The following is a 26,327-nucleotide window of genomic DNA, read 5'->3' on the forward strand; positions in this document are numbered from 1 at the left end:
TTGAACCAATCCAGTGAGTTTTTTGTTTTGGTTATTATATTTCTCAGTTCTAGACATGGGCATTGGAAGGGCTGCAGCCTGTGAATTATTGTGAAGCGATGGGAGTTCCCCGAAACCCACTGGAAAGTTGAAACACCAGATGTGGATGGCTGTGGCTCACGACAGGAACTGAAGACACTGAGAGATGCTGAGGTGCGTGCGTGTGTTTTGTGCGTTCCTACGCAGCGCGGCTCAGCTGGGTGCATTTTTCCGCATTCACCTAGTGTTCTTCCAGGATGAAGTCACGCATAAACAAACGTGGACGTCTAGCACGGGCACCCCCGGGGGCCTGTAAAAGCACAGAGCGCTGGCCCCAGCCCCGGGTCTGGGATGGAGCCCAGAATTCGCACTTCTGACAAGTTCCCTGGAGCCGTGAAGCGTCGGCACCTGGTCTGAGGACCGCCCTTTGGAAGCACCGCCTTGCGCTGAGCGGGAGCTTTCTGCAGCGTCTAGATCGTACTGGTCCTCTCCGCACCCGCACCCGCACCCGGCTGCGCGTCCGGACTAAACACATCACCGCCCTCACGCGCTGGCAGAGAAGCAGCCGCCACAGGAGCCAGCCCGGTGCACCGGGGCTGCTTCCGGGTGCGTTCCGACTCTGGCTTTGCGTTCCGGCGACCGACCTCCGGTTGCGCGGCGGCGGGAGGACGACACCAGGGCGCACCCTCGCGCTGGTCCTGCTGGGCGCGCTTCCGGCCGCGCAGGCGCAGGAGGCTGCGTGCCAGACGGGGGGCGGGGACCGCAGGTAGGGGCGGCGGGCCGGGGGAGGGGGCGGCGGGCCGGGGGAGGGGGCGGCGGGCCGGGGGAGGGGGCGGCAGGTAGGGGCGGCAGGTAGGGGCGGCAGGTAGGGGCGGCGGGCGGGCGCGGGGATAGCTGGGCTGCGTCCTGCCCGGCGCCCGAGCTGGACGTGAGCCGACGGACACGCCGCCGGGACAGGCTTCAGCTCCTGCCTCTGTTGGTGCCGCGCTGCGACCGCCTCCAGGTCTGGAATCCTCTGCTGCCCCTTTTTCAAAAGCAGGGTTTAGCCGTGTTCTTTGGTGGTCTTGTCTTCTCCACCCTTGCTTGACCTTTACTATAGAACCTTAAGGCTAACCAGGCATCCGGAATATTTAAAATAATTAATGTACCTGTGCTTTGTTGGCAAAATGGGATTCTAACCAAAATTGTATGGGCGGGGGGGGGGGGGGCACTAATTCATTTCTTCTCTGGTTGTGTAAAATATTCTGCAGCTGGTAAAAACCAATTTTGTTCCATCGCTTTTCTTTCTTTTTAAATTAAGCTGTGAGTGTATAGCAGTGGGAACCACTTTTTTCCTGTTGCCAATTTTTTCTTATCATTGTCAGAAATCCTTTGTGTCTAAACAGTGTCTGAATTTCTCCTACCCACCTGGACCTTCAATCGTTATTTCTTAATTTGCAGAAGCTTTCAGTGTCGTTTTGCTTATTCCTGGACGAGAACATTTCCTCAGCCGTACAACCTCTTCCCTAGCTCTGGGCAACCTACTCCAGAAATATGCCTTTAAAAGAAAAAAGAGGGGACTTTCCTGGTGGTCCAGTGGTAGAGAATCCGCCTTACAATGCAGGGGGCGCGGGTTCGATCCCTGGTCAGGGAACTAAGATCCCACATGCCGCGGGGCAACTAAGCCCGCACGCCACAACTGGAGAGCCTTCGTGCCGCAAAGTGCAAAGCCCACGCCCTGGAGCCTGGGCGCCACAACTAGAAAGACGCCCGTGGCTGCAACGAAAGATCCTGCATGCCGCAACTAAGACCCATTGCAGCCAAAAACAAATTAAGTAAATAATAAATCTTTAAAAAAAAGACCCTCAGGTGATGGAGTGGGTGAATGACTTCTTTAAGAAGTGGGTGGGACTTCCCTGGTGGCACAGTGGTTACGAATCTGCCTGCCAATGCAGGGGACACGGGTTCGAGCCCTGGTCCGGGAAGATCCCACATGCCGCGGAGTAACTAAGCCCACGTGCCACAATTACTGAGCCCCTGCTCCGCAACAATGGAAGCCACCGCAGTGAGAAGCCCATGCACTGCAACGAAGAGTAGCCCCCGCTCGCCGCAACTAGAGAAAGCCCGTGCGCAGCAATGAAAACCCAACGCAGCCAAAAATAAATAAAGTAAATAAAATGATTGAAAAAAAAAAAGACCCCATTGAAACCTTCCACATGTACACAGGAAGTGTGTGCAAACCTGAATCACCAGCTGCGGTATAGTCAATCCAAAAGAGCGAAGTAGAGCGTCATGTATCTGCTTTGATAAACCTCAAAAACATAATGCTGGGCTTTTAAAAAAGCAAGTCATAAGAGGACTGTGTATCCTGCATCCCCGATACAGAGGGATTCTACACCATTTTATATGAGGGACTTGAGCATCCGCAGATGTTGGTATTCGCAGGGGGTCCTGGAACCAATCCCCTGCGGTTACTCAGGGACAAACAGTACAACACTGCTTGTATTAATATAAAGTTTGAAAACATACGTGTATTATGTGTTGTTATTTATGGGCACATACTCATGTGAGAATAAAAAGCATGCGTGGAAGTTATTAAACTTCAGCATGCACCCCCATGTCACGTGTGTTAACACAGATGTCTGGGCTCCACCTCAGAGTTTCTGATGCAGTAGGTGTGGGGCAAGGACTCAAGAACCTGCATTTCTCAGAAGTTCCAGGTGGTGCTGCGGCAGGTACAGGGACCACAGTTTGAGAACTACAGACATACCAACTTGAGGACGGGGACTACTTCTTGGGATGGAGCAGAATAGGACTGCGAGGGGTACCTGGCTTCAGCCATGTTTGTAACATGTTATTTCTTTTAAAAAGGGGATGCAGTATTACTTGACAGAGCTGGGTGGGTGCTCATGATCTTATGTTTTAACTTTCTTTATGCTTGAAACATTTCAGGAAAGAAAAAAGATCCTAGTCGGTGAGGAAAATGGATTGGAAAGGAGAAAGCAGTGGGAGAGTGCGTAGGAAAGCGTTGCAGAAGCCCGGGAAGGTGATGCTTAGACCAGGGCGGGGGAACGGGGGCGGGGGAACGGGGCGGGGCGGTCGGGTGTGAGCAGATTTGGGAGCTTTGCGGGGACAAGTGACTGTCGGTGCCGACTGGTTGGTCTAGTGGTTCCAAGGAGGGAGGAATGAAGTCACCTGGTCGTGTGCCCGTCACAGAGGGGAACCCTGTGGAGTGGGCATGCTGGCGACCGGAGAGACAGAATTCAGGTACGGATGTTGCAGACCTTGAGGGGCCAGCTGAGCGAAGTGTAGGAGAAAGAGCCAGGCCACGGAAGAGACTTGAAACGATCAGCGTGTACACAGCCGCCAGAGCCACGTGCGGGGACAAGACTGTGTAGAAGGCGTGGAATGGAAGGGGGGCCCATGACATCCAGAGGGATGCCGTCACCTAAGGTGGGCTGGCTGGCTGCCCCCCGCCACCCATTCTTGTACGGCCTGTGAGCTGAGGATGCTTTTCACTTTTTTAAATGTTGGGGGAAAATCAAAAGAACGTGTGGCATGTGAAACGAATCTCAGCTTCCATTAGCACCATTTTGTTGGGGCACAGTCACGCTCGCTCACTTGTGTAGCATGGCCTGGCCGCTGCTGACGACGAGATGAAATAACTCTGACAGTTACCTGGTCACCCGGCACTACTGCTCCTCACCCCGCACGTCACAGTGCCGTGGCCACTCGATTCCTGCTTCTGGCCCCTAAACCTGAACATTTACTGTCTGATCCTTTACAGAAAAAAAGTTCTCTGGTCCCTGGCCTCAGGTCTAAGTTGACACACTCTTGGTCACTTTAAATGCTACAGAGGAGAGATGGCCGTGGTTTTGCCCATTTCTTTAAGGTCACCTTCTAAGAATCCGGCGTCAGTGGAGGAAGCTCAAGAGACCGTGAGGCCTGAGTGGTGAACATCGTCATCATGTCCACAGGAGTCCTGGAAGATGCCCGGAGGGAGAGGTGGAGAGAAAGATGTGGGCCCGGAATCTCGATGAGGAAGGTGAGCAGACAGCCCCCTGCAGCATTGCTGGGCATTGCTGACCGGACTCAGCTGGTGGGTGAGCACATGGCATCGTCTCGAGAAAGGAGCAGTTACATGAGGCTGCAGCAGTCGAGTGGAGCCAGGGTCTCTCGAGCACCTCGTCACGACAGCAGGGATGAGCAAAGTGGCGTGTTCTCTTCTCCTTAGGAAGAGTGCACTGACCCGTAGAAGAGTCCGTTCCTTCTAAAATCCCCTGCTCAGCAGAAGAGTGTCACTCCTGACCTTCACCTGCAGCCTTGTCACTGGAAGAATACAGTTGTCACTCACTGAGATTGTGAACACTGAAAACAGCAGAGTTGAGGGGAAGAGTTGAGTTTGGGAAGTATTTTTATATTTTAATGTTGAGATTTTATATATACATAAAAATACATACCACGTCTTCTTTATCCATTCCTCTGTCGATGGACACTTAGGTTGCTTCCGTGTCTATTAATATGGTAAATAGAGCTGCAGTCAGCATTGGGGTGACTTTTTGAATTAGTGGTTTTTTTTTTTTTTTTCTGGATATATACCCGCAAGTGGGATTGCTGGATCATATGGTAGTTCTAATTTTAGTTTTTTGAGGGACCTTCACACTGTTCTCCATAGTGGCTGCACCAATTTACATTCCCACCAACAGTGCAGGAGGGTTCCCTTTCCTCCACACCCTCTCCAGCATTTATTATCTCTTGTCTTTTTGATGATGGCCATTCTGACAGGTGTGAAGTGATGTCTCATTATGGTTTTAATTTGCATTTCTCTGATGATTAGCAATGCTGAGCATCTTTTCATATGTTGGCCGTTCATATTGTCTTTGGAAAAATGTCAATTCAGGTTTTCTGATCACTCAGCCATAAGAAAGAATGAAATTCTGCTATTTGTAACAACATGGATGGACCTAGAGAGTATTATGCTTAGTGAAATAAGTCAGAGAAAGACTAATACCGTATGATGTCACTTATATGTGGAATCTAAAAATAAAACCAACAAATGTATATAGCAAAACAGAAACAGATATAGAGAACAAACCAGTGGTTACCAGTGGGGAGAGGGAAGGGAGGGGGCAAGATAGAGGTGTGGGATTAAGAGTTACAAACTCCTATGTATAGAATAGATAAGCAGCAAGAATAATTGTACGGCACAGGGAATACAGCCATTATTTTGTAATACAGTAAGTCTCCTACATATGAACCTTCAAGTTGCGAGCTTTCAAAGGTCCGAACCTGCATTCCATCAACGTCAGTCGTGAGTGAAATGGCAGCTTGCCCTCCGTCTCCTATTGCTGACAATCCTTCAGCTCTGCCATCTCCCACCTTCTCTCCCTCCTCCAGTCAGTAACTCTTCTTGCCTGTTCACTCGATGCCAGCCCCTGTGTGCCAGCTGTTGTACTGTACTACTGTACTTTTCAGGGTACTGTACTGTAAGAATGTTTTCTGTATTTTTTGTGTTTGTTTTTTATGTATTATTTGTGTGAAAAGTATTATAAACCTATTACAGTACAGTGCTATAGCCGATTGTGTTAGTTTGGTACCTAGGCTAACTCTGTTGGACTTACGAACGCTCTCTTGGAACGGAACTCATTCGTAGGTAGTGGACTTGCTGTAGCTTTAGACGGAATATAATCTAGAAAAATACTGAATCACTATGTTGTACACCTGAAACTAATACAATATTGTAAATCAACTATAATTCAATTAAAAAATTAGGTTGAGATATAATTTACAGGCTATAGATTTGCTATTTTAAAGTGTACAGTTAGTGATTTTTAGTATATTCACAAGGTTGTGCAACCGTCACCACCAATTCCAGAACATTTTCATCCAAAAAGAAATCCTGTCACATCAACAGCCTCTCCCCATGTCCGCTTCCACCCAGGCCCTGGCAGCCACTGATCTACTTGCTGTCTCTGGACTTCCCTGTTCTGGAGTTTTATATAAATGGAATCATATGCTATTTCCCTTAGTTAATTTTCCTGAGAATAATGTTTTCAATGCATGTTGCAGCACGTATTAGTGCTTTATTCCTTTTAATGGCTGAATACTGTGTCATTGTGTGGACACATCACGTTCTGTTTATCCAGGCATCATCTGATGGACATTTAGGTTGCTTTCACTATTTGGCTTCTATGAATAATGCTGCTGTGAACATTCATGTACAAGTGTTTGCATGAATGTATGTTTTCAGTTCTCTTGGGTAGATACCGAGCAGTAGATTTGGTGGTAACTCTGTGTTTAACCTTTGAGGACTTCCAGACTGTTTTCCACAGTGGCTGCTCCATTTTACATTGTCACCAGCAATGTCTGAGGGTTTCCTGTCCACACTTGTTAACCGCCTGGCTTTTTTATTATAACCATCCTAGTGGGTGTGAGGTGGGATCTCGTCGTTTTGGTGTGCATTTCCCTGATGACTATTGAAGTTGAGCATCTTTTCATGTGCCTGTTGGCCATCTGTATATCTTCTTTGGAGAAATGTCTGTTCAAGTCCTTTGCCCATTTTTAAATTGAGTTATTTGTCTTTTTATTGTGGAGGAGAAATATTTTTGAATTGTCCATCAGACTCCAGGTAGAGGTGTCAGGAAAGCAGGTGTGGAGTTCTGGGGAGGCTGGGATTGGGCTTCACACCTGGAGCTCAGCGGATGGGCATGGAGATCTCCCCACCCCAGGAACGAGGGCGGGGCCAGGTCCCAGCCCGCACGTGGTTTCCTGGGAGCCGAGTGCAGAGCATTTTCAGGAGGAGGGAGGGAGTGGTCGCCAGGCCAGGTGCTGCCGAGGGGCCAGGCCTGCACGTTGGCTGCTGAGCTTTGGCACAGGGTCTGTGCCGTCACTGGTGTCGCGCGTGCCCCAGTGCTGTGGTTAAGCCGGCGCACAGTGGTCCAGCCACATCGCTTGTCGGGGTAGTGACGCTCCCTGCGGGTGGCAGCCAGCGTCCGCCCCAGGCACCCTGAGTGCCCCGCTCCCGATGTCCAGGTCCCTCCCCACCCTCCACCGAGGCATCCAGGTGGTGACGCCTGCCTCCACCCCGGGCCTCGCACCTGCTGCTGGGCGGGAGCCCACTGGATGGCGAGCGCCCCTGCCCCGTGGTGGTTGCTCGCCTGCGCGCCCACCCGCCTCACCCCCGTCGTGTCGCCCTGCGTTCTGGTCGGCGCTCGTTCTGGGTTCCGGCTGGGGCCTCCCGCCCTGGGGCGCCTTTCACACCTTTGCTTCGTAAAAACATCAGGGGGCTTTTGAGTACCTTGCAAGGAGCATCCCAACCCCTCAGAGTCCCAGCCGCACCCGGACCCCAGCTCCTCTCCTGTCCACCTCCTGCCGCAGCCCCACTGGACTAACAGAGCCACAGTTTGCTTTCATCTTACTAACTGTTCCGTGCGTGTCTACTCAGCGCAGACAGCTGCAGCGGAGACAGAGACAAAGCCAGACCCAAGACTCCCCTCTGCTCGCAGCTGTGACAGGAAGCAACGATCCTGGGAGGAGCTGGCGTCGAGCGTTGGTACAAGGCTGCTCTCAAGCCCTCTTTCACCCTCACAGTGACCCTGAGGCCCAGGGGGCTGTGTCACCCTCCGTCCTTCCTGAAATAAGACGGACCGTGCCTACTCCCTGTTTCACTGTCTGTTTTAGGAGCTCGCAGAAGCCAGCGCCATGGAGACGAGGCCCCAGGAGGGCAGGAAGGGGCCCCCGCCCAGGGACGTGCCCCCGGTGGTGGGACTGCTGCTGTCCATGGCCCTCATGAACGCCCTCCTCTACCTCTGCCTCGACCGGCTCTTCATCTCGCCCTGGCGCTCCACGGAGGACCCCACGCGCTGTCCCCACGGCCACTTCAGGATGGGGCCGATGAGCAACTGCTCCCCGTGGCTGTCCTGCGAGCAGCTGAGGACAGAAGTGAGGCAGATGAAGCGTGTCGGGGAAGGAGCCGTGAAGAGAGTGAGTCCCTGGCTCACCGCCCGGGGGAGCGGGTGGCCCGGCGGGAGGGGGGCTGGCACCGTGTGCCGCAAACCACGAGTCCAGCCGCCAGTGCCTCCAGCTGGGACATCATCCTAGTAAAGGGAGGCGAAGGAAGGAAGCAATGCACCAAGGAGTACTCTGCTTCCTTGTGGATAGTAATAGAAAACTAGACGTAATAACTACAGGGCAATGGTTAAGTTATGGTCCAACCGCTTGTAGAATATTCTACAGCCAGTAAGTGTAGTTAGGAACCCTGTGCGGCAACATGCAAAAGCTCTCATTATGATAAGGAGAAAAGCAAAATAGAAAATTGTGCAATACGCTGTTTTCATCTGCAAGATTATATATGTAGAAAAATATAAAAATGATAGAAAGTGTGTTATGGTGAAGGAAGATTTGGGGCAGTTTTTTTCGTTCTTATTTTTCAAACTCTATGGTGGTATTATATTGATTAAAAAAGTTTTATTTTAAAAAGAGAAAGCAAAGGGGCGAATTCAGTTCTCACGTAGAAGCTTCCAGAGCCCCGTCTCATGGGCTGCACTTCCGCAGTGGTTGCACTGAGACAGGGTGAGTCCAGAAGCCAGTGAAGGGTGTTGAACAGGACAGACCCTCTGTGAGGACGCAGCGAGTGACGGCAGGGCTGCAGCTGGAGAGACAGCTGCGTCCCTGAATGGGGAAAGGATTCACCTTGAAGGAGGGAGTCAGAGGGGAGAAGGGAGGGGAATTAATGTGAGGTGAAAGCATGAAGCCAGGTGACGGGAAGGTAAAGGGTTTCTTCAGATTCGCCCGCGCATTGTAGTGGGTGCTGGGGGCACAGCAGTGCACAGAACAAAGGTCCTTGAAGCCAGCTGGGGAGTCAGACAGTCAAGAAGACAGGAAACAGGCGCGTAGGAAGCTGTATTAGTGACGCGCTCTGAGCCAGTGGGGCGAGGAAAGAGCCGCGGGCTTGTTACTCCAGGTGGTCAGAATGGCGTGGGTGTTTGGGGACAGTGATCCAGCAAGAAAGATGGGGACCAGCAGACGCCCCTGGGTGGAGCGCGCCTGCTTGTCCGGGGACCAGAGGCAGGATGCGAGGAAGACGTCAGAGGTGAGGGTCCCCCGGGGCTGCTGGCCTCGGGCTCCACTGCAGCGTGAGTGGAGGGGAGGACTGCCGGCCTGTGTGCAGAGCAGACCCGGCCGGGCTCACAGGGAGCTTGGTGACAGGTGGCTACAGCTCGACACGAGTGTCAGCACCAGACACAGCGAGAAATCGGTGGGTTCTGGTTGTCTCTTAAAGGCGGGGGCAGCAGAATGTCCCAGTAGACTGGACGTGGGGTGTAAGGGAGGGGATGACAGAGGCGCCCGGCCGGGGCAGCAGGGAAGACAGGGTCTGCGTTACCTGCCCGGGGAGGTCCTGTGTGTGTGTGAGGTGGCCAGGCAGGGACACGGGCAGTTGGGTGTACCAGTCTGGCACTCGGGGGGACGGGGATGTAGATTTGGGGGGGGGGTGTTGACAGCATTGGGCTAAGAAGTCACCAGGGAGGGGAGTAGTAGAGGACTCACAGCCAGTTAATTTCTGCCTCCTTCGGAGAGAGACCCTGAGGGCTGCCCACTTGTTTCCATGCTGTTGCGCTCGCTCAGAACATTTTTGGAATTTTTTTTGGAATTGCTTTTTACCCTGAAGGATGTTTTTGAGTAGCTTCGATGGTGGCAGATTATTGTTTGAGGACAGATTTGATTTTACGGAACCTCGCAGATGACACCTAGCCCACTAGATTCAGCAATGTGGAATGTGGTTTGTTTGTTAAGGTGAAGGGCTGTTACACTGAGATTTTGTTTCTTTGGCTGAAACTTGCCCTCGGGGCACAGGTGTTCTGAGCGCAGGATGTCAGCTCCACTGGGAGCCCCATCTGTCCTGCCCCGTTGGGACCCCGGGGCCTGTGCATGGTCCGGCCCAGGGCAGTCCCCTGACCCTCCGTGTAGGCACCTACTCCAACAATCCTGCCGCGGCCACCCTGCCCACGTGGGCATCCCTCCTCTCTGGCACCCGTTCTGGGGGCATAGTTTCTCAATAGGAATTTCTGTGACCAAAGTTCCTGACGTCCCTGTCTGACCTCCACCCCCGCCCCTCCTGGTGCCCTGGCTTCAGTAATTCCTCGGGGCCTCGGTGGGCTGATCCCACCACCTTCTCCCTCTCTGACCCTCCCGCCTGTCTGCATCCCGACTCACCCAGCAGCAGGTTCTGCGGCTGTGTCCTCGTCACTCTGGCGCACACACTGGCGACATCTCCCTGCATCTCTGTCTCCATCCTGCCTGGCAGGAAAGCCCCACACCTGGTTGACGCCAGCTGTGTATCTGCACTTGGGCAGCTGCCCTGGAGGCAGAGAGGAACGCCACAGCCCTGCCATTCCGGCACGACCACAAACCTCAGCACAGCCCAGGGGTCAGGCTCTTTTCCCTTAGTAACTTCTCCCTCCCATTCTCTGAGACAGACGTTTCCTTAACAACCCCCTCGTTTCCTTAGATGTTTCCTTAGCTGGTGATCTTGCTACTAAGATGTTATGAAAACAGAAGCCACCCAGAGGGCCCGTCCTCATCTGCCCACCTGACCTACAAACCTTCCAGCTCCGGGGTCGTCCCTGACTGCTCACAAGTTCCCTTTAAATGATTCCCCCTCCCCTATGTCATCGCTCTTCCCCACTCTGAGTATGGTCCCTACTGGCTACGCACAAACGCTCGCGCTTTCAAAGAAAAAACCCTCTTCCCGTGATTCCCTGTTTCTTCCCCTCTGCTTCCTCCTCGCCCATCCACCCTTCCATCGTCCTCCCGAGAGGCTCCCAAACACCGCCCTCCAGGGAGACGGCTCTCACCCAGCTTCCCGCCGAGCCCTGGCCAGATGCTGCTCTGCCCGCCTCTCACTTGACCTTTCCTGCAGCCCTTGGCTCCTGGTCTCTCCCTGCAGCCCCGGGCTCCACGACTTTCTGGTTTTCCTCCCCTGGGCAGCCCTTCCTAATTACTCCCCTTGGCTGCTCCTGTTCGCTCTTCTTGCCTCTAAAGCAGCGGTTCTTAGCCCAGAGGCGAGGCTACTCCTCAGGGGACGTTTAGCAATGAGTAGAGACCCCTGTGTGGCCGTCACAGCTGGGCGTGGGGAGGTGACACGGGCGTCTAGTGGGCAGAGACCAGGGGCTGCGTGGCCCGAGGTGGCCCTGGTGCTGAGGCTGAGAAACCTTATTCCTCCCGGTGGCTACCAGGGTCCCCTTCCTTTGTCTTCTTGGGATGCACTCGTAGGTGATTTAATCTATCCATTGCTCTAAATGCATTTTATGGGCTGGCGACCCCCAGCTTGATACCTGCAGCCCGTCCCTCTCCCCTGAGCCGCAGGTCTGTGTATCCACCTGTACTGGACCTGTCTACTTGGGGGTCCCTTGAGCGTCTAGGTGTGACCAGGGTGGAACTCTTGGTAATTTCCCCTCTGAAGCCCCTTCTTCCCCAGTCCTCCTGTCTCAGTAAATGCCAGCACTCCCCCCAGCGGCGCTGGCCAGACCAGGGAGTCAGCTTGCATCCTCTCACCCCTCCCCCTGACTAGGCCAAGAGCAAGTTCCATCAGGTATGTTTTCAAAACATTTCCCAACTTGTTGGGTAAGCCTTCTGTCCCTGGCCTTAGAACCAGCCTCCCTGCCCACGTGTGCCCTTCCCTGAGCCCCAGGCAGGCATCTTGCAGACACACTTCAGACCACACATGTCCCTTCCTTAAAACCCCCAGCGTCCTTAGGAAAAACCGCAAACCTGGGCCCTGCCTTCCTCCTAAACTCACCCAGGCCGGTCCGGGTCCTCACCCCACCCTGCAGTCACCCTGCCCTTTCTTTTGTTCCTTGATCAGACAAGCCCTTTCTCACCTCGGCGCCTTTCCCAGCCTGAAATCTCTTCCTCCCCATCTGCCTGACTCCTCATTTCCAGGTCTCAGCTCAGATGTCACTTCTCTGAGAGGCTTTCCCTGGCATCCCTCTCTAAACCCACCTCACCCCCTGCCGTGGACCCTCCCATCTGGCATCTGGTTTGTTGTCTCTTACAAATGCAAGCTTCCTGAGGGCACAGACACCAGTTACCTGTGTGTCCTCAGCACCTAGCCTGTGGCTGGTTCACAGAGCAAATTTTAGGGGCCTGAACACAAAGGCTCATTGGCTGAATCCACATAAAATAAAATACTGGCTTAGCTTTGACAGTTTCCTCACTATACAAGCACACCGCCGCCCCCCCTTTCCCCAGACTGTGCTTCTGGTTTGTGTTTGGAATTGCTGGGGCCACAGATCCTCTCCTGCAGCTGGTTTGGGGGCAAGGCCGACTGACCCCCTGCTTTTCCTTTTCTGTTCTTTGATTATGAAAGCAGTGCATCCAGCTCAGATGTTCAGAAGGAGCTGGAGCACAGGGTGAAGGCCCTTCACCTGCCCCTCCTCACTGTCCCATCTTACTCCGGGGGATGACAGTGAGGTTCAGCCCTTTTGGATTTTTAAACCCAAGATGACACTGAACGGACAGGTACGTTTTCTGCCAGCCGCTCAAGGACAGCAGCGGCCACGTCTCGGGGCTGCCCGTTTTCTGAGCCACAGACTTGGGCAGGAGTGCGCGTGAGGAGTTAGGGCTGCAGTAGAACCGACGCTTCCGGGGGCGGGCACTCCACCGCGCTTTGCGGACACCAGGCACCATCCCGGCCACTCGCGTCCACCTGGGGGAGCGGAGGCGGTGTGGCCCTGTGCAGCATCTGTGTGCTCAGCCGCACAACTCTCCAGCAGAGTTTTCTCAGTTACGTGGTTTGTCCTTTAAAATTAAGGTATGGTGTGTTAAAAAGCCATAACATTTGGGTTGGCTCCCATCAGAAGAATGGATTCAGCTCTTACTCTGTCGCCCTCTAGTGTTGTGTAACCCTTAGAAGGGTCGTGTGTGATCTGTTTTCAATGTGGAAGGCTGGCTGGAGCACAGATGTTGCATGAAATAGCAGTGCCCACCCCTCGGTCTCCCCTGCAGGGTCCACCTCCTCATCCCTCTTAACCTTGGACTTTTCTTCTCCTCTGTGCTCACTGCCAGGGTGGCCTCGTCCAGTCCCGTATCTTTATCCCCTGAACGAGCTCTGGACCTTTCTATCCCCTGCCTACCCCGCATCTTGGATGTTGAGTGTCTTCTCAGCCTGAGTGTGTCACAGACCGTCCCCTCAGCCTGCTCCTCCTTCACTGTCCCCATCACCCTGAGGACAACCCCACCCGTCCAGCTGTGTACACCACAACCCGGGAGGCATCCTTTGTTTTTGTTTTTTAATTTAATTTTTATTTTACATTTGAGTCGAGTTGATATACAATGCTGTGTTAGCTTCCGGTGTACAGCACAGTGAGTCAGTTATACATATACATGTATCCACTCTTTTTCAGATTCTTTTCCCATACAGGTCATTACAGAGTATTGAGTAGAGTTCCCTGTGTGACACAGCAGGTCCTTGTTGATTATCTATCTTGTATATAGTAGTGTGTATATGTTAATCCCAAACTCCTAATTTATCCCTCCCCACCCAGGGAGGCACCCTTGTCATCCCCCTTTCTCCACAGCCACGTTCGGTCCCTCAGCAAGTTGCAGTGTCTCCACACGCAGGAGAGACCTGGAATTTGGCCGCTCCTCGGCTTCTCCCCGGCCCCCTCCCCGCCCAGGCCTCTGTGCCTGGTACCTGGTTATCTCGGCAGCCTCCAGAGTGGGCTCTCTGCCTCCACACTTGCCCCTTCAGATGCTCTCGCACGGCAGCCAGCTCCTCCGTGTAGGGCGCCCTGTCTCACGCTAGTCCTTGCAGCGACTGAAGGCCTCTCCCAGCCTCTGCTCCCCTCCCCCTGCTCAGACACCGCAGCCCGTGGACATATCCCACCCCAGGCCCTTTACCCTGCTGTCCTCCCCGCCTGGGACATGGTCCACCTCCTTCAGGTTCCTGTTCCAGCCTCACCCCAGTGAGAGCTTCCCCAAGCTAGGAAAGCTGTAAACCCTTCCCTGCTTAATTTTTCTCCAAAGCATATTTTACCTTCTAATATACTTTACACACTTCCTATTTATTTTCTCTCTTGTCCGCCTCCTACACTAGAATGTAAATTTCATATGGGCAGGGATTTATTTCAGTTTTTTTAATTGATGTAAGTACTTGTTAAATGAATGAAGACAGATTTGACGTTGTACTACAAAAGACCACATAAGCTAATTATCTTCTAAAATTTGTCTTTACATTCGTAATAAAGCATCACATGAATAATATATAAAGAACTAGATATTAATAAGCACAAAGCAAACAACCCTAGAGAAAATAGTATGAAGGACAATGAACAGACTTTCCACAGAAGAAATACAGAAATGCCCAGAGGATGAAAAGTGCTCAGTCTCATTAGTAATCAAATTGGAACAGGAAAATGTTTTTCATCCATTAGATTGGCACAGATTACCAAGATTGCTAACAGCTAGTGTGGTTAAGGCTCTAGAACACAAGATTTATACACGATTGGTGAAAGTACGCGTTGGTACTTTGAAGGGTCCTGATAGTACCTCGTCTTCACTCAGTGATCCATCTACTTCCCTAGCTTATAAAAACACTTGCAGAGGTGCACAGAGATGTAAATATAAGGCTATTCATTGTAGAATTGTTGTTACTAAGAAATAAATGGGAAATAGTTTAAATGTCCATCAAGTCTTTAAAAATAGATCACATTAGATCATATTAAATGTTTATGTAAAATGATAGAGCTGTGTAGAAAAAAGAACCTAATCCATTCTGACAGCATCTGTTCCAAATTTTATGAATTTTTATTATATCATACTTTAGTTTTTAAAAAAGAAATGATCATCTGTAAAACTGAAAATATACCAGTATAAGTAGTACACCCATACTATGAAATATTATGCAGCTTTAAAAAGAATGACTTAGATCTATATATACATTAGGGAAAGATTTCTGAGGCATCTGTTAAATGAAAAAAGCCAGTTGCAATATATTTGTTATATTCCCACTTTACATAATAAACTCAAATGCTATTTTGTAAATGGATATTAATTCATGTAAACGCATAGAGTAACTTCTGGGAGGTTACCAGCCAAATAGTTAACTAGTTTCCTTTGGGTTGGGAGTAGATGCAGAGGAAGGAGTTCTACTCCTTCTTTTTTTGAACTTTTACCAAGAAAAGTATTCATGATTATTTTTATAATTAAAAAAAAAGGTAAAGTTGGTTTCTGAGAAATGATTCTTAACCTTTAACTTGCAAATATTTAATATTGGAGGCTTCAGGTATTTGTGAGAGATCCCAAAGACTAATACTACTTAATAATAAGTAGTATTTAATTTTTCATTTATCTGAGGCACAAAAATGAATTTGTCCTAAGCGAGAGTTCAGGAGGAAGTCATAAGCCCTGTAGCCGAACCTCTCCCGCGTTTCTTGTTGAATAAATGTGTAAACCGTGGCAGCTTCTCTAAAGTGATTACTGTTTTGTATGAAAAATGGGCCTGGACACCAAAGCTGTCTGCTAGTGCTGGTGCCGACCATGAGCAGGAGGGGAGCCCAAGGGAGTGATGGGTCTCAACAGAAACAGGATTTTTATACTGGAGTCAGAGATCAAATACAGTGCTGGTGCAGATCTATGGAGAGAATAAAATGTGTTCTGTATAAAAATAAATAAAATATATATTCATGAAACTTATAGACTGTAGCAGCCAGAGAAATGTGGCTTCTTAATAGAAATTATCCACAGTGAAATTTTTCAAATTCGGGTTTCTGAGAAGGTCTTGAAAGATTTCTCTTTTGAATAAACGGTCAACAGCAGTTAGAGTGTTTTTCCATTAAGGAACCTCCCTTCTCAGGCCCAAAATAAATCTTCACAGTCCTCTAGCCCACCTCCATTTGATATAATAGTTTTAAAATATAAAAGTAATATATATTCATTCTGGAAAAGTTATACCAAAATGTATGAAGGAAAAAAAAATAAAATAATGAGAACAGCAAAAATCCTTCGATTTCTATGTAATTTTGTCTTGTTTTATGCAGTTAGAACAATGGTATAAAAACACTTTGTATCCTTTTCATTTGTAACGTTACTTTTATCTGTGAAAACCCTATCAGCGGCTGCATTTTGCTGAGCCCTGTAACCTTCCTTGAGTGGTCCTGCATAACCGGACTGCTCCCCGATTTTTGATGGATGGATAGTTTCCAGTTATGCTTTTATAAATAATGCCAGATTTTTATTCCTAGAGCTTTTTAGGTATTTCAGATTGTTGCCTTAGATAGATTGTAGATTTTAATGTTCAAGGCTCTTGATAAATATGCCCCAAGTTGCTTTGGTAAGCTTTATTTTAACAGTGAAGAAGAGGAAGCCAGAGGGACACAGCCTACGGGACCAGGAGCCACCTGGTGCAGTGGAGTCCTGACCTGGATCCTGTTTTCTCTTCTGCAACCTTCTGCCTTCCCTTTGGGGACTCGAGCAGAAGATCAGTGGTTCTTATTTCTTTTTTTTTAAATACCACTTTATTTGTCTGTTTATTTATCTGTTTATCTGTCTATGTATGTATGTATCTATCTAAGCCACACAGCTCACGGGATCTTAGTTCCCTGTCCAGGGGTTGAACCCCGGGCCCATGACAGTGAAAGTGCAGAGTCCTAACCACTGGACTGCCAGGGAATTCCCCAGTGGTTCTTCTTTGCCAGCTGATAGAAATGGGAATCCAAGGCCGTGCGGTACAGCTGCTCCTCTGCCAGCTGTGTGCCAGGACAGCAGGTCCAGTGTGTGCCACTTCAGCTCCTGCTGTTACAGCTGAAGTCACAGAAAACCACGGACCGTGTGAAAATGTGTTCCTTATGTAGGGTCGTTCCTGTTTGTGGTTTGCTCTGACACCTTTTAAAGCGAATGGTGGCGCTGTGTGTGATGGGCTGGCTGGGCTCGGTCCCTGTGTGGGGTTTTCCAGCTCTCCACTCACCACTTTTCCAGCCTTCTCCCGCCCCGCCCCCGCTTCGTGCTGCCCTGCTTTGGTCTGTCTGCTACTTCCTGCCTTTGTTCGTGCCGTCCCCTCTCCTGGGCGTGCCCCCCATTCTCCACAGCTGGCTGGCGAGCCCCTTCATCCCACAGACCAGCTTCCAGGACGTTCCCGCAGGCTCTCCCGACAGCCCTCGGCACCCGGACCAGCTGCCCAGCCCCCTCTGCGCTGGGCCTTCGCCCTGACAGAGCGTTTGCCTCGCCCGGCGTCTGGTCCGGCTTATGAGCAAGTCTTTGGAACAGTCTGTACCTCGCTAATGTCTGTGTCCTCTGCACCACATCTGACCCTGAGAGGCATTTGCCGTGTGGCTTCCCGGCTCACCAGCTGGCAAGGGTTCCGGGTTGACGTTCCCTGTGGCTTTGTTCCAGGTGTTTCTGTCCGAGTGGAAGGAACGCAAGGTGGCTCTGTCGCGGCTCACCAGGCTGGAGGTAAGAGACGACTTCCTGCACGGACTGCGGATGCTGAAGTCGTTGCAGAGTGAGCACGTGGTCACGCTGCTGGGCTACTGTGAGGATGACAACAGCATCCTCACCGAGTACCACCCCTTAGGCTCCCTGAGCAGCCTGGAGGCGACGCTGAACCTCTCCAAGTACCGGAGCACGAACACGTGGCAGCACAGGCTGCAGCTGGCCCTGGGCTACGTGGCCATCATCGACTTCCTGCACCGCAGCCCCCTGGGCACGCTGGTCATGTGCGACTCCAGCGACCTGCCCAAGACGCTGTCCCAGTACCTGCTGACCGCCAACTTCAGCATCGTGCTCAACGACCTGGACGCCCTGCCCCTGGTGAACCGCAGCACCGGGGCCCTGGTGAAGTGCGGCCACCGGGAGCTCCGCGGGGACTTCGTGGCCCCAGAGCAGCTGTGGCCCTACGGAGAGGACGTGCCTTTTCACGACGACCTCATGCCCGCGTATGACGAGAAGATCGACATCTGGAAGATTCCAGACGTCTCCAGTTTCCTTCTGGGGCACGTAGAAGGGAGCGACATGGTCCGATTCCACTTGTTTGATATTCACAAGGCATGTAAGAGCCAGACGCCTGCGGAGAGACCCACCGCTCAGGACGTCCTGGACACTTACCAGAAGGTTTTGAATCTACTCAGAGACACCGCGACGTCTCAGACAAGAGAGATGCTGTAAAGACCAGTGCAGCCGGTGAGGTGCGGGAGTCAAGGATCGGATGGAAGAGTTACAGTGGTTCCGCTCTGACGGGGAGGTTTCTGCCGCTTTGCCCCATGGTTCTTCCTCTCCATCCGCGTGCACAAGTGAGCGGCTCCCTATCCTGGCTGCCTGGCAGGAGTTACTAAGCCAGAGCAAACCGGGCTTGATGGGAGCCTGGCTTCAGGCGAAGGTGCAGAGAAGCAGCGACTCTGGCCGGTATCTGAAGGAAGTAACAAAAATGGAGCTACAAAGAGGCTTCCCTAACACCTAAATGTGTAAGCTTGTAAGAAATGTGTGTAGAGAGGTTTTTAAATTGCAGTGTACGGAAGAAACAAGCTGTAGGACTCGCTTTTTTAGGTATTTGCGGTGTATTTCACTGGTACTGATGAGGCATCTCTACCATGTCAAATGATTGCTCTGTGAAGCTCCTGTGCCATTCCCTTCCCAGCGAGCTTGCATGCTCTTTGAAATTTTGAATGGATAAGGAACATTTAAAATATCAAGTATGATGGAGATTATATCTATGTTACTGCCTTGGATGGTGCTTGTGAAATTCCTGTTTACCTTCCAGCTGGATTTTCTGTGTCCAAAATTAATGATTGTGAACATTTTATATCAACAGTATCTGTCACTCATTACCAGAAGGCGTCAAACCCTTGCACTTGACTCGCATGATTGAATCCTTCAAATAGCTCTTTCCTTGGTCACTGTCATCCTCGCTTGCAGGGGATGATGGATTTGGTGCATAGCCATCATCACCAGTAAGGGAGTTGAAGCTGGCCCTGAAGGGCAAAGACGCCGTGCAGCCGACTGCCTGCCCTTGGCTTGCACAGGCCTCACAGTCACTGGAGTCACAGGGAGCTGGGCCCCGACCCACAGGCTCTGACTCAATCTGTCTGGGTGGAGTCCGAGACTTCGCATTTCTCACTGGCTTCCAGGTGATGCTGGTGCTGCCAGTCTGGGGACCACATTTCGAGAACCACTGTCCTTAACTGTCAGGGAGGGCAGCCCAGGCAGTAGGATAGGGAGTATTGTCAGTATTATCCCTGTTCTACTGCCTGTGGTTGATCGGGCCCTGTGGGTCCTATGGTTGGTCAGAGAATACGCTTGCCCGGAGTATATTAACTGCTGCTTTTTGTTATAAAAATGCTGCCAGAACCCACTAGGACGGCTGTAATCAGAAGGATGGACAATTACAAGTGTTGGTGAGGATGTAGAGAACTGGAGCCATCGTACACTGCTGGTGGGAATGCCAAGTGTTCCAGCTGCCTTGGAAAACAGTCTGGCAGTTCCTCAAAAAGTTAAAAATAGAGTTACCATGACCCAGCCGTTCCACTCCCCAGTATTTACCTGAGAGAATTGAAAACATGGCCATAAAAGAACTTGTACATGAATGTTCATAGCAGCATTATTCATGATAGACAAAAGATGAAAATAACCCAAATGTCCATCCACTGGTGAATAGATAAAGAAAACAAAGAAAATGTGGTCCATCCATTCAATGAGGTGTCGTTCAGCCACGAAAAGGAAGGAAGTACTGATACATGCTCCGACACGGATGACTATGCTAAGTGAAGGAAGCTGTCACGAAAGACCACATTTGTATGATTCCACTTATATGAAATGTCCAGCATCGACAAACCCATAGACACAGAAAGTAAATTAGTAGTTTCTAGAGGCTGGCAGGGGCTTGGGGCTGAAGAATGGGGAGTGCTTGCTAATGGGTACAGGGTTTCTTTGGGAGTGATGAAAATGTCCAGAAATTATGCAGTGGTGATGGTTGCACAACTCTGAATATACTAAGTAACACTGAATTGTACAAAAAGGGAAAAGTCTATGGTATGTGAATTATATCTCAATAAAGCTGGAACCCCCCCCCCCACCTCTGCCACAAGACCATGTACCTCTTATGACCCTTTTCACTTGGCGTAGTAGTTACTGTGTGGAGTTGCTGAGTTGAAATTACCCTATTCGTGTTGTAACTCTGGTTTGAGGGTTTTCTTGGTTTTGGGACTTTGCATTGGGAGCAAAACTTTGTTTCACGTGAATTTGTTTTTAACTATTGATGATAGAGCTCAAATGGACAGCATGGTGTAGGGGAGGGGACATGGGCAGGATCAGGAGACCTGAGGTACAGTCCCAGCTCTGCCTCTGACTCCTGTGTGGCCTCAGACAAACCCATTTCTGAATGAGAGAGTTGGTGAGAGGCATTTCCAACTTCTCCTCTGCCTCTGAGTTCTCCCTGATGCTTTATCATGCCAGTGCCAGACACCAAACTGGACCTGGCCCTTCACGTTCAATCTTCAGTACCAACAGAACTGCAAAATCATAAGAGGAACTTACATTCTCACTAAAACCTAGGTGAGTTCATTGCCCACATATTCAGCAAAAGTATAATCAGGAGAAAAGGCAGATGAGGTGAGCCATTCTCAAAGCACAGCCCAGGATTTAGTGGTCTCTCTGCTAACCTTATTCCAAGTATTTTTTTAAAAAAGTCACCATGGGGACATCACTGGAGGTCCAGTGGTTAAGACTCTGCACTTCCACTGCAGGGGGCAAGGGTTTGATCCCTGGTCAGGGAACTAAGATCCTGCATGCCGCGTGGCGCGGCCAAAAAAAGAAAAAAATATCATCACTACCATGTGGTTTATAGTGTGCTTTCTGTTTATCTCATGTGATGCTACAAACACTCCAAGCTTCTGAGAGCCTCCAGGGATTGTAAATTGTTCAGCAGAGACAGGACACATGAGTGTTCTTAAAACGAGGCACATGAGGTGGGAGTGGGGTGGAAAGCTTATCTCACGCAGGACGTGTTAAAAAGGTCCTCTGTGTATCCACCCTCCTCCCCATTATTTTAAACATAAATGTCGCTCAGTTTCAGTAATCACTATTCTCATATGACTTTTAATCATTTAACACAGGGGTCCCCGACCCTGGGGCCACAGACCAGTACAAGTCCGTGGCCTGTTAGGAACCGGGCCGCACAGCAGGAGGTGAGCGGCAGGCAAGCGAAGCTCCATCTGTAGTTACAGCCGCTCTCCATCGCTCTCATTACCGCCTGAGCTTCACCTCCTGTCAGATCAACAGTGGCATTAGATTCTCATAGGAGCGCAAACCCTACTGTGAACTGTGCATGCGAGGGATCCAGCTTGCACGCTCCTTATGAGAATCTGATGCCTGATGATCTGAGGTGGAGCTGAGGCGGTGACGCTAGCACTGGGGAGCGGCTGCAAATACAGATTATCATTAGCAGAGAGCTTTGACTGCACAGAGACCATAATAGATCAATTGCTTGCAGACTCAGATCAAAACCCTATCAGTGAGTGGCAAGTGAAAACTACGCTGCTTTTGGTGGCAGGCTTTATAGTGGCAAGTGAGTTGATGGTACTTCAATCATACAGCTGCATCTGATGGTGGGCTTTAAGTCAGAATCCGACACTTATTTTAGTCCGCGTGTGGCCCGCTCATTATTTTATTTACCACTTCCATCCATGCCTCTTTCCTGCACTGCACACTTGTCTCAGTCACAGTTTTGGTAAGCCCACAAGCTAACCCTAGCCAAAATGAGTAAAAAACAAACATCACTGGAGAGCTTCTTTGAAAAGGTGGAAAGACCCAATGATGAGATAACAGAAGACTCTAAGACTGCCAACAAAAAGAAAGCTGCATTTAGAAAAAAATACGGAGTCCTACTTAAATTATGGGTTCATTGCAACAGGTGATTCACATTCTCCAAGCCTGCTTTGTATAATATGTGGTGATGGGCTATCCAACGAAAGCACGAAACCTTCAAAACAGCTTCACCACATGGAGACCAAGCACCCTGCATTAAAAGACAAGGCTTTGGGGTTTTTCAAAAGAAAAAACAATGAATACAAAGAACAGAAGTTCAATTATTGAAGTCCAGCACTTCATCAAATGTGTCTGCACTGAGAGCATCATACTTCGTGGCTAACCGCATTGCTAAAGCTAAGAAGCCCTTTACTATTGGTGAAGAGTTGATCCTGCCTGCTGCTAAGGACATTGGTCGTGAACTTTTAGGAGAGGCTGCAGTTCAAAAGGTGGCACGTGTTCCTCTTTTGGCTGGCACCGTAACTAGAAGAATTGATGAAATAGCAGAGGATATTGAGGCACAATTGTTAGAGAGGATTAATGAGTCACCAAGGTATGCAATCCAGGTTGACAAGTCTACCAATGTTGACAACAAGGCAAAAATGCCTGTCTTTGTGTAATATATTTTTCAGGAGGATGTGCATGAGGATATGTTATGTGCACTTTTGTTGCCAGCCAACATCACAGCTGTAGAACTATTCAAGTCTTTGAATGATTACATATCAGGAAAACTGAATTGGTCATTTTTTGTCGGTATATGCACGGACGGAGTGGCTGCCATGACTGGACGGCTTTCTGGTTTCACTACTCAGGTCAAAGAGGTCACTTCTGAATGTGAGTCTATGCACTGTGTCACCCATAGAGAAATGCTGGCTAGCCGAAAAATGTCACCTGAACTTAACATTTTGCAGGATGTGATTAAAATTATCAACCACATTAAAGTACATGCCCTTAACTCACGTCTGTTCATGCAGCTCTGTGAGGAGATGGACACAGAGCACACACGTCTTTTCTTATACACAGAAGTGAGATGGCTTTCTAAGGGTAGATCACTTGCCAGAGTTTTTGAGTTATGAGAGCCGCTCCAGAGATTTCTTTTAGAAAAACAGTCACCACTGGCAGCACATTTCAGTGACGCGGAATGGGTCGCAAAACTTGCTTACGTGTGTGACGTATTCAACCTGCTCAAAGAACTCAGTCTGTCACTTCAGGGGAGAAAGACAACTGTGTTCAAGTTGGCATTCAAAGCCAAACTGGAATTATGGGGGCGACGAGTGAACATTGGGATTTTTGAAGTTTCAAACATTAGCAGAGATTTTGAAAGTGACTGAGCCAGGGCCTTCTTTCTCCCAGCTGGTGCATGATCACCTGTCTCAGCTTTCAAAAGGGTTTGAGCATTACTTCCCAACCACAAAAGACCCCCGAACTGGGAAGGAATGGATCCGCGACCCATTTGTGAGTAAACCAGGTGAATCGACTTTGTCGGTACTAGAAGAGGATCAGCTGCTTGAGATCGCAAATGATGGTGGCCTTAAAAGTATGTTTGAGACAACTTCAAATCTCCATACGTTCTGGATTAAAGTCAAGGCAGAATATCCTGAGATTGCTACAAAAGCACTGAAAAGCCTGCTTCCATTTCCAACATCTTTCTTTGTGAAGCAGGGTTTTCTGCAGTGACAGCAACCAAAACGAGATTATGGAGTAGACTGGACATAAGCAACACACTTCAAGTGTCACTGTCTCCCATCACCCCCAGATGGGACCATCTAGTTGCAGAAAAACAAGCTCAGAGCTTGCACTGATTCTGCATTATGGTGAGTTGTATAATTATTTCATTATATATTACAATGTAATAATAATAGAAATAAAGTGCACAGTAAATGTAGTGCTCTTGAAACATCCCAAAACCATCCCCCCGGCCCCGGTCTGTGGAAAAATTGTCTTCCATGAAACCGGTCCCTGGTGCTAAAAAGGTTGGGGACTGGTGATTTAATGGTAATTTAAAATATGAAACCAAGGCATCCCCAATGTTCTGTATACCTCACCTACACACACACCTAACCCATGGCTGGATCCCTGTGTACACCCCAGAGGGTGGTGAGAGTGAACCTTTGCAGATGCCTGGTGAGCACGTGCAGAAATCCTGACTCTGCAGGATTGGGAGAAAGTACACAGATTTGAACATTCAGCAGTGCCCAAGGGAAAGCAAACAGGAGGCTGTCAGGACTCACTCTAGCTTTGTAGTATAAAGAGAAGGCAGAGAATCTTAAGAATTCCCCCCTAGGAGGGATCAAGAAATATGTAACAGGCATATCCATAGAAAAGTTCTGGAAGAGCCTTAGAATCCCTGGCAGAACTGACAGAAGGTATTTCTCCTCCAAAGCCAATCACTAAAGACTGGAAGAGATGGCTGCCTCTTCAAATGTGAAGATGGCCATTCAACACTTCATGGGACATGAAAAATAAAGGAACATGATAATTTTTCAGTAACTGATCCCAAAGGAGTGGAGATCTGTGATTTGCCAGATAAGGAATTCAAATTAGTCATTATAAAGAAGTTCAGCAGGCTACAAGAAAACATGAAGACAATTCAATGAAATAAGAAAAATAATACATGAATAAAACAAGAAGTTTAACAGAGATCTAGATCTCATGAAAGAGAGCCAAGCAAATTCTGGAGCTGAATTCTACAACGAATGACATGAAAAGTGCAATAGAGAGCAACAGCAGAGTTGATCAAGCAGAAGAATCTCAGTAATACATCAAGTTAAAGACATGTCATTTGTTCTCTCTCTCAGTAAGACAGGAAGTTGAAGACAAGTCATTTGAAATTAGTCACTCAGGAAAGAACAAAGTAAAAGGAATGAAAACGAGTGAAGAAAGCCTGCGTGAATTATGGATACCATCAAAAGAGACAGTCTAGGCACTATTGGAGTCCCAGAAGAAGAAGAAAGGGAAAAGGGGGCAGAAAGTTTACTTTAAAAAATAATGGCTTAGAATTCCCCAAATCTGGGGAGATATTTGGACATTCAGGTTCACGAATCTCATAGGTCCCCCAAAAGATTGTTGAATCTTTTTGTTTTGAATCTTCTCTAAGACATTAAAATAAAGCTGTCTAAAATCAAAAATAAAGAGAGAATTTTTAATGCAGCAAGAGAAAAAAAAAAAAGTCCTCACATACAAGGGAACCCCCATAAAGCTATCAGAGAATTTCCCAACAGAAATCTTGCAGGCCAGGAGAGAGTAGAATGATATATTCAAAGTGTTGAAAGAAAAAACTGCCAACCTAGAATACTTTACCTAGCAAAGCTCTCCTCCAGAAATGAAGGAGAGATAAAGACTTCCCAGACAAACAAAAGCTGAGGGAAGTCATCACCACTAGACATGCCTCACAAGAAATGCAGAAAGGAGCTCTTCAAGCTGAAATTAAAGGATGCACATTAGTGACATGAAAGCATATGAAAATATAAATCACCCTGGTAAAGGTATGTACATAATCAAATTCAAAATATTCTGATACTGTATATGGTGGTTTGTTAATCACTAAAGTTTATTATAAAGGTTAAAGGACAAAAGTATTAAAATAACTATAGCCACAATAATTAATTAATTATTTGGTTGCACCAGGTCTTAGTTGTGGCACGTGTGCCCTTAGTTGCAGCTCACGGACTCCTCATTTGCGACATGTGGGCTCCCTAGTTGTGGCAGGCGGGCTCCTTAGTTGTGGCAGCTGGGCTCTTTAGTTGTGGCTCTCTGGCTCTTTAGTTGTGACATGTGAAATCTTGGTTGCAGCATGTGGGATCTAGTTCCCTGACCAGGGATCGAACCCGGGCCCCCTGCATTGGGAGTGAGGAGTCTTAACCACTGCGCCACCAGGGAAGTCCCACAATAATTTATTAATTGATACAGAATATAAAAGAATGTGAACTGTGACATCAAAAGTAAAATGGGAGGGCTTCCCTGGTGGCGCAGTGGTTGAGAATCTGCCTGCCAATGCAGGGGACACGGGTTCGAGCCCTGGTCTGGGAAGATCCCACATGCTGCAGAGCAACTAGGCCTGTGAGCCACAATTACTGAGCCTGCGCGTCTGGAGCCTGTGCTCCGCAACAAGAGAGGCCGCGATAGTGAGAGGCCCGTGCACCGCGATGAAGAGTGGCCCCCACTTGCCGCAACTAGAGAAAGCCCTCGCACAGAAACAAAGACCCAACACAGCCATAAATTAATTAATTAATTAAATAAATAAACCCAAAGTTAAAAAACAAAACAAAACCTGTCATCTTTAAAAAAAAAAAAAAAAAAAGTAAAATGGGAGAAGGAAATAAAAGGGTAGAGTTTGTATATGCAATCAAATTTAAGTTGTTACCAGCTTAAAAAAACTGTTATAACTATAAGATGCTTTATGTAAGCTTTACAGTAACCACAAAGCAAAAACCTACAGTAGATACACAAAAGATAGAAGAGAATCAAAGCATACCACTATTGAAAATTATTAATTCACAAAGGAAGACAGTGAACCAGGAAGACAGGAACTATAAAGC

The 26,327-nt window shown here is 49.0% G+C and overlaps 1 protein-coding gene across 6 annotated transcripts; it reads left to right on the forward strand.

The window, feature by feature from the left end:
* Positions 1–666: 666 nt before the first annotated feature.
* Positions 667–26,008, forward strand: POMK (protein O-mannose kinase). Of its 6 annotated transcripts, XM_082444251.1 has the most exons (7): positions 866–1,021; positions 1,459–2,839; positions 2,950–3,043; positions 3,890–4,042; positions 7,678–7,980; positions 17,386–17,445; positions 17,567–26,008. In XM_082444251.1, the coding sequence occupies exons 4-7, from the start codon at positions 4,015–4,017 to the stop codon at positions 18,154–18,156; spliced, it is 981 nt and encodes a 326-aa protein (XP_082300377.1). In that variant the 5' UTR covers positions 866–1,021; positions 1,459–2,839; positions 2,950–3,043; positions 3,890–4,014; the 3' UTR covers positions 18,157–26,008. The 6 variants fall into 6 exon arrangements, with proteins under 6 accessions (XP_082300376.1, XP_082300377.1, XP_082300373.1 ...); XM_082444247.1 differs by lacking the exons at positions 1,459–2,839; positions 2,950–3,043 and adding exons at positions 7,442–7,549; positions 8,960–9,088 and having other exon boundaries at positions 17,386–26,008; XM_082444252.1 differs by lacking the exons at positions 1,459–2,839; positions 2,950–3,043; positions 3,890–4,042 and adding exons at positions 7,442–7,549; positions 8,960–9,088 and having other exon boundaries at positions 877–1,021; positions 17,386–26,008.
* The last annotated feature ends 319 nt before the right edge of the window (positions 26,009–26,327 follow it).

This window comes from Balaenoptera physalus (assembly GCF_965194825.1).
Source record: "Balaenoptera physalus genome assembly, chromosome: 21".
Taxonomy (NCBI): Eukaryota; Metazoa; Chordata; class Mammalia; order Artiodactyla; family Balaenopteridae; genus Balaenoptera; species Balaenoptera physalus.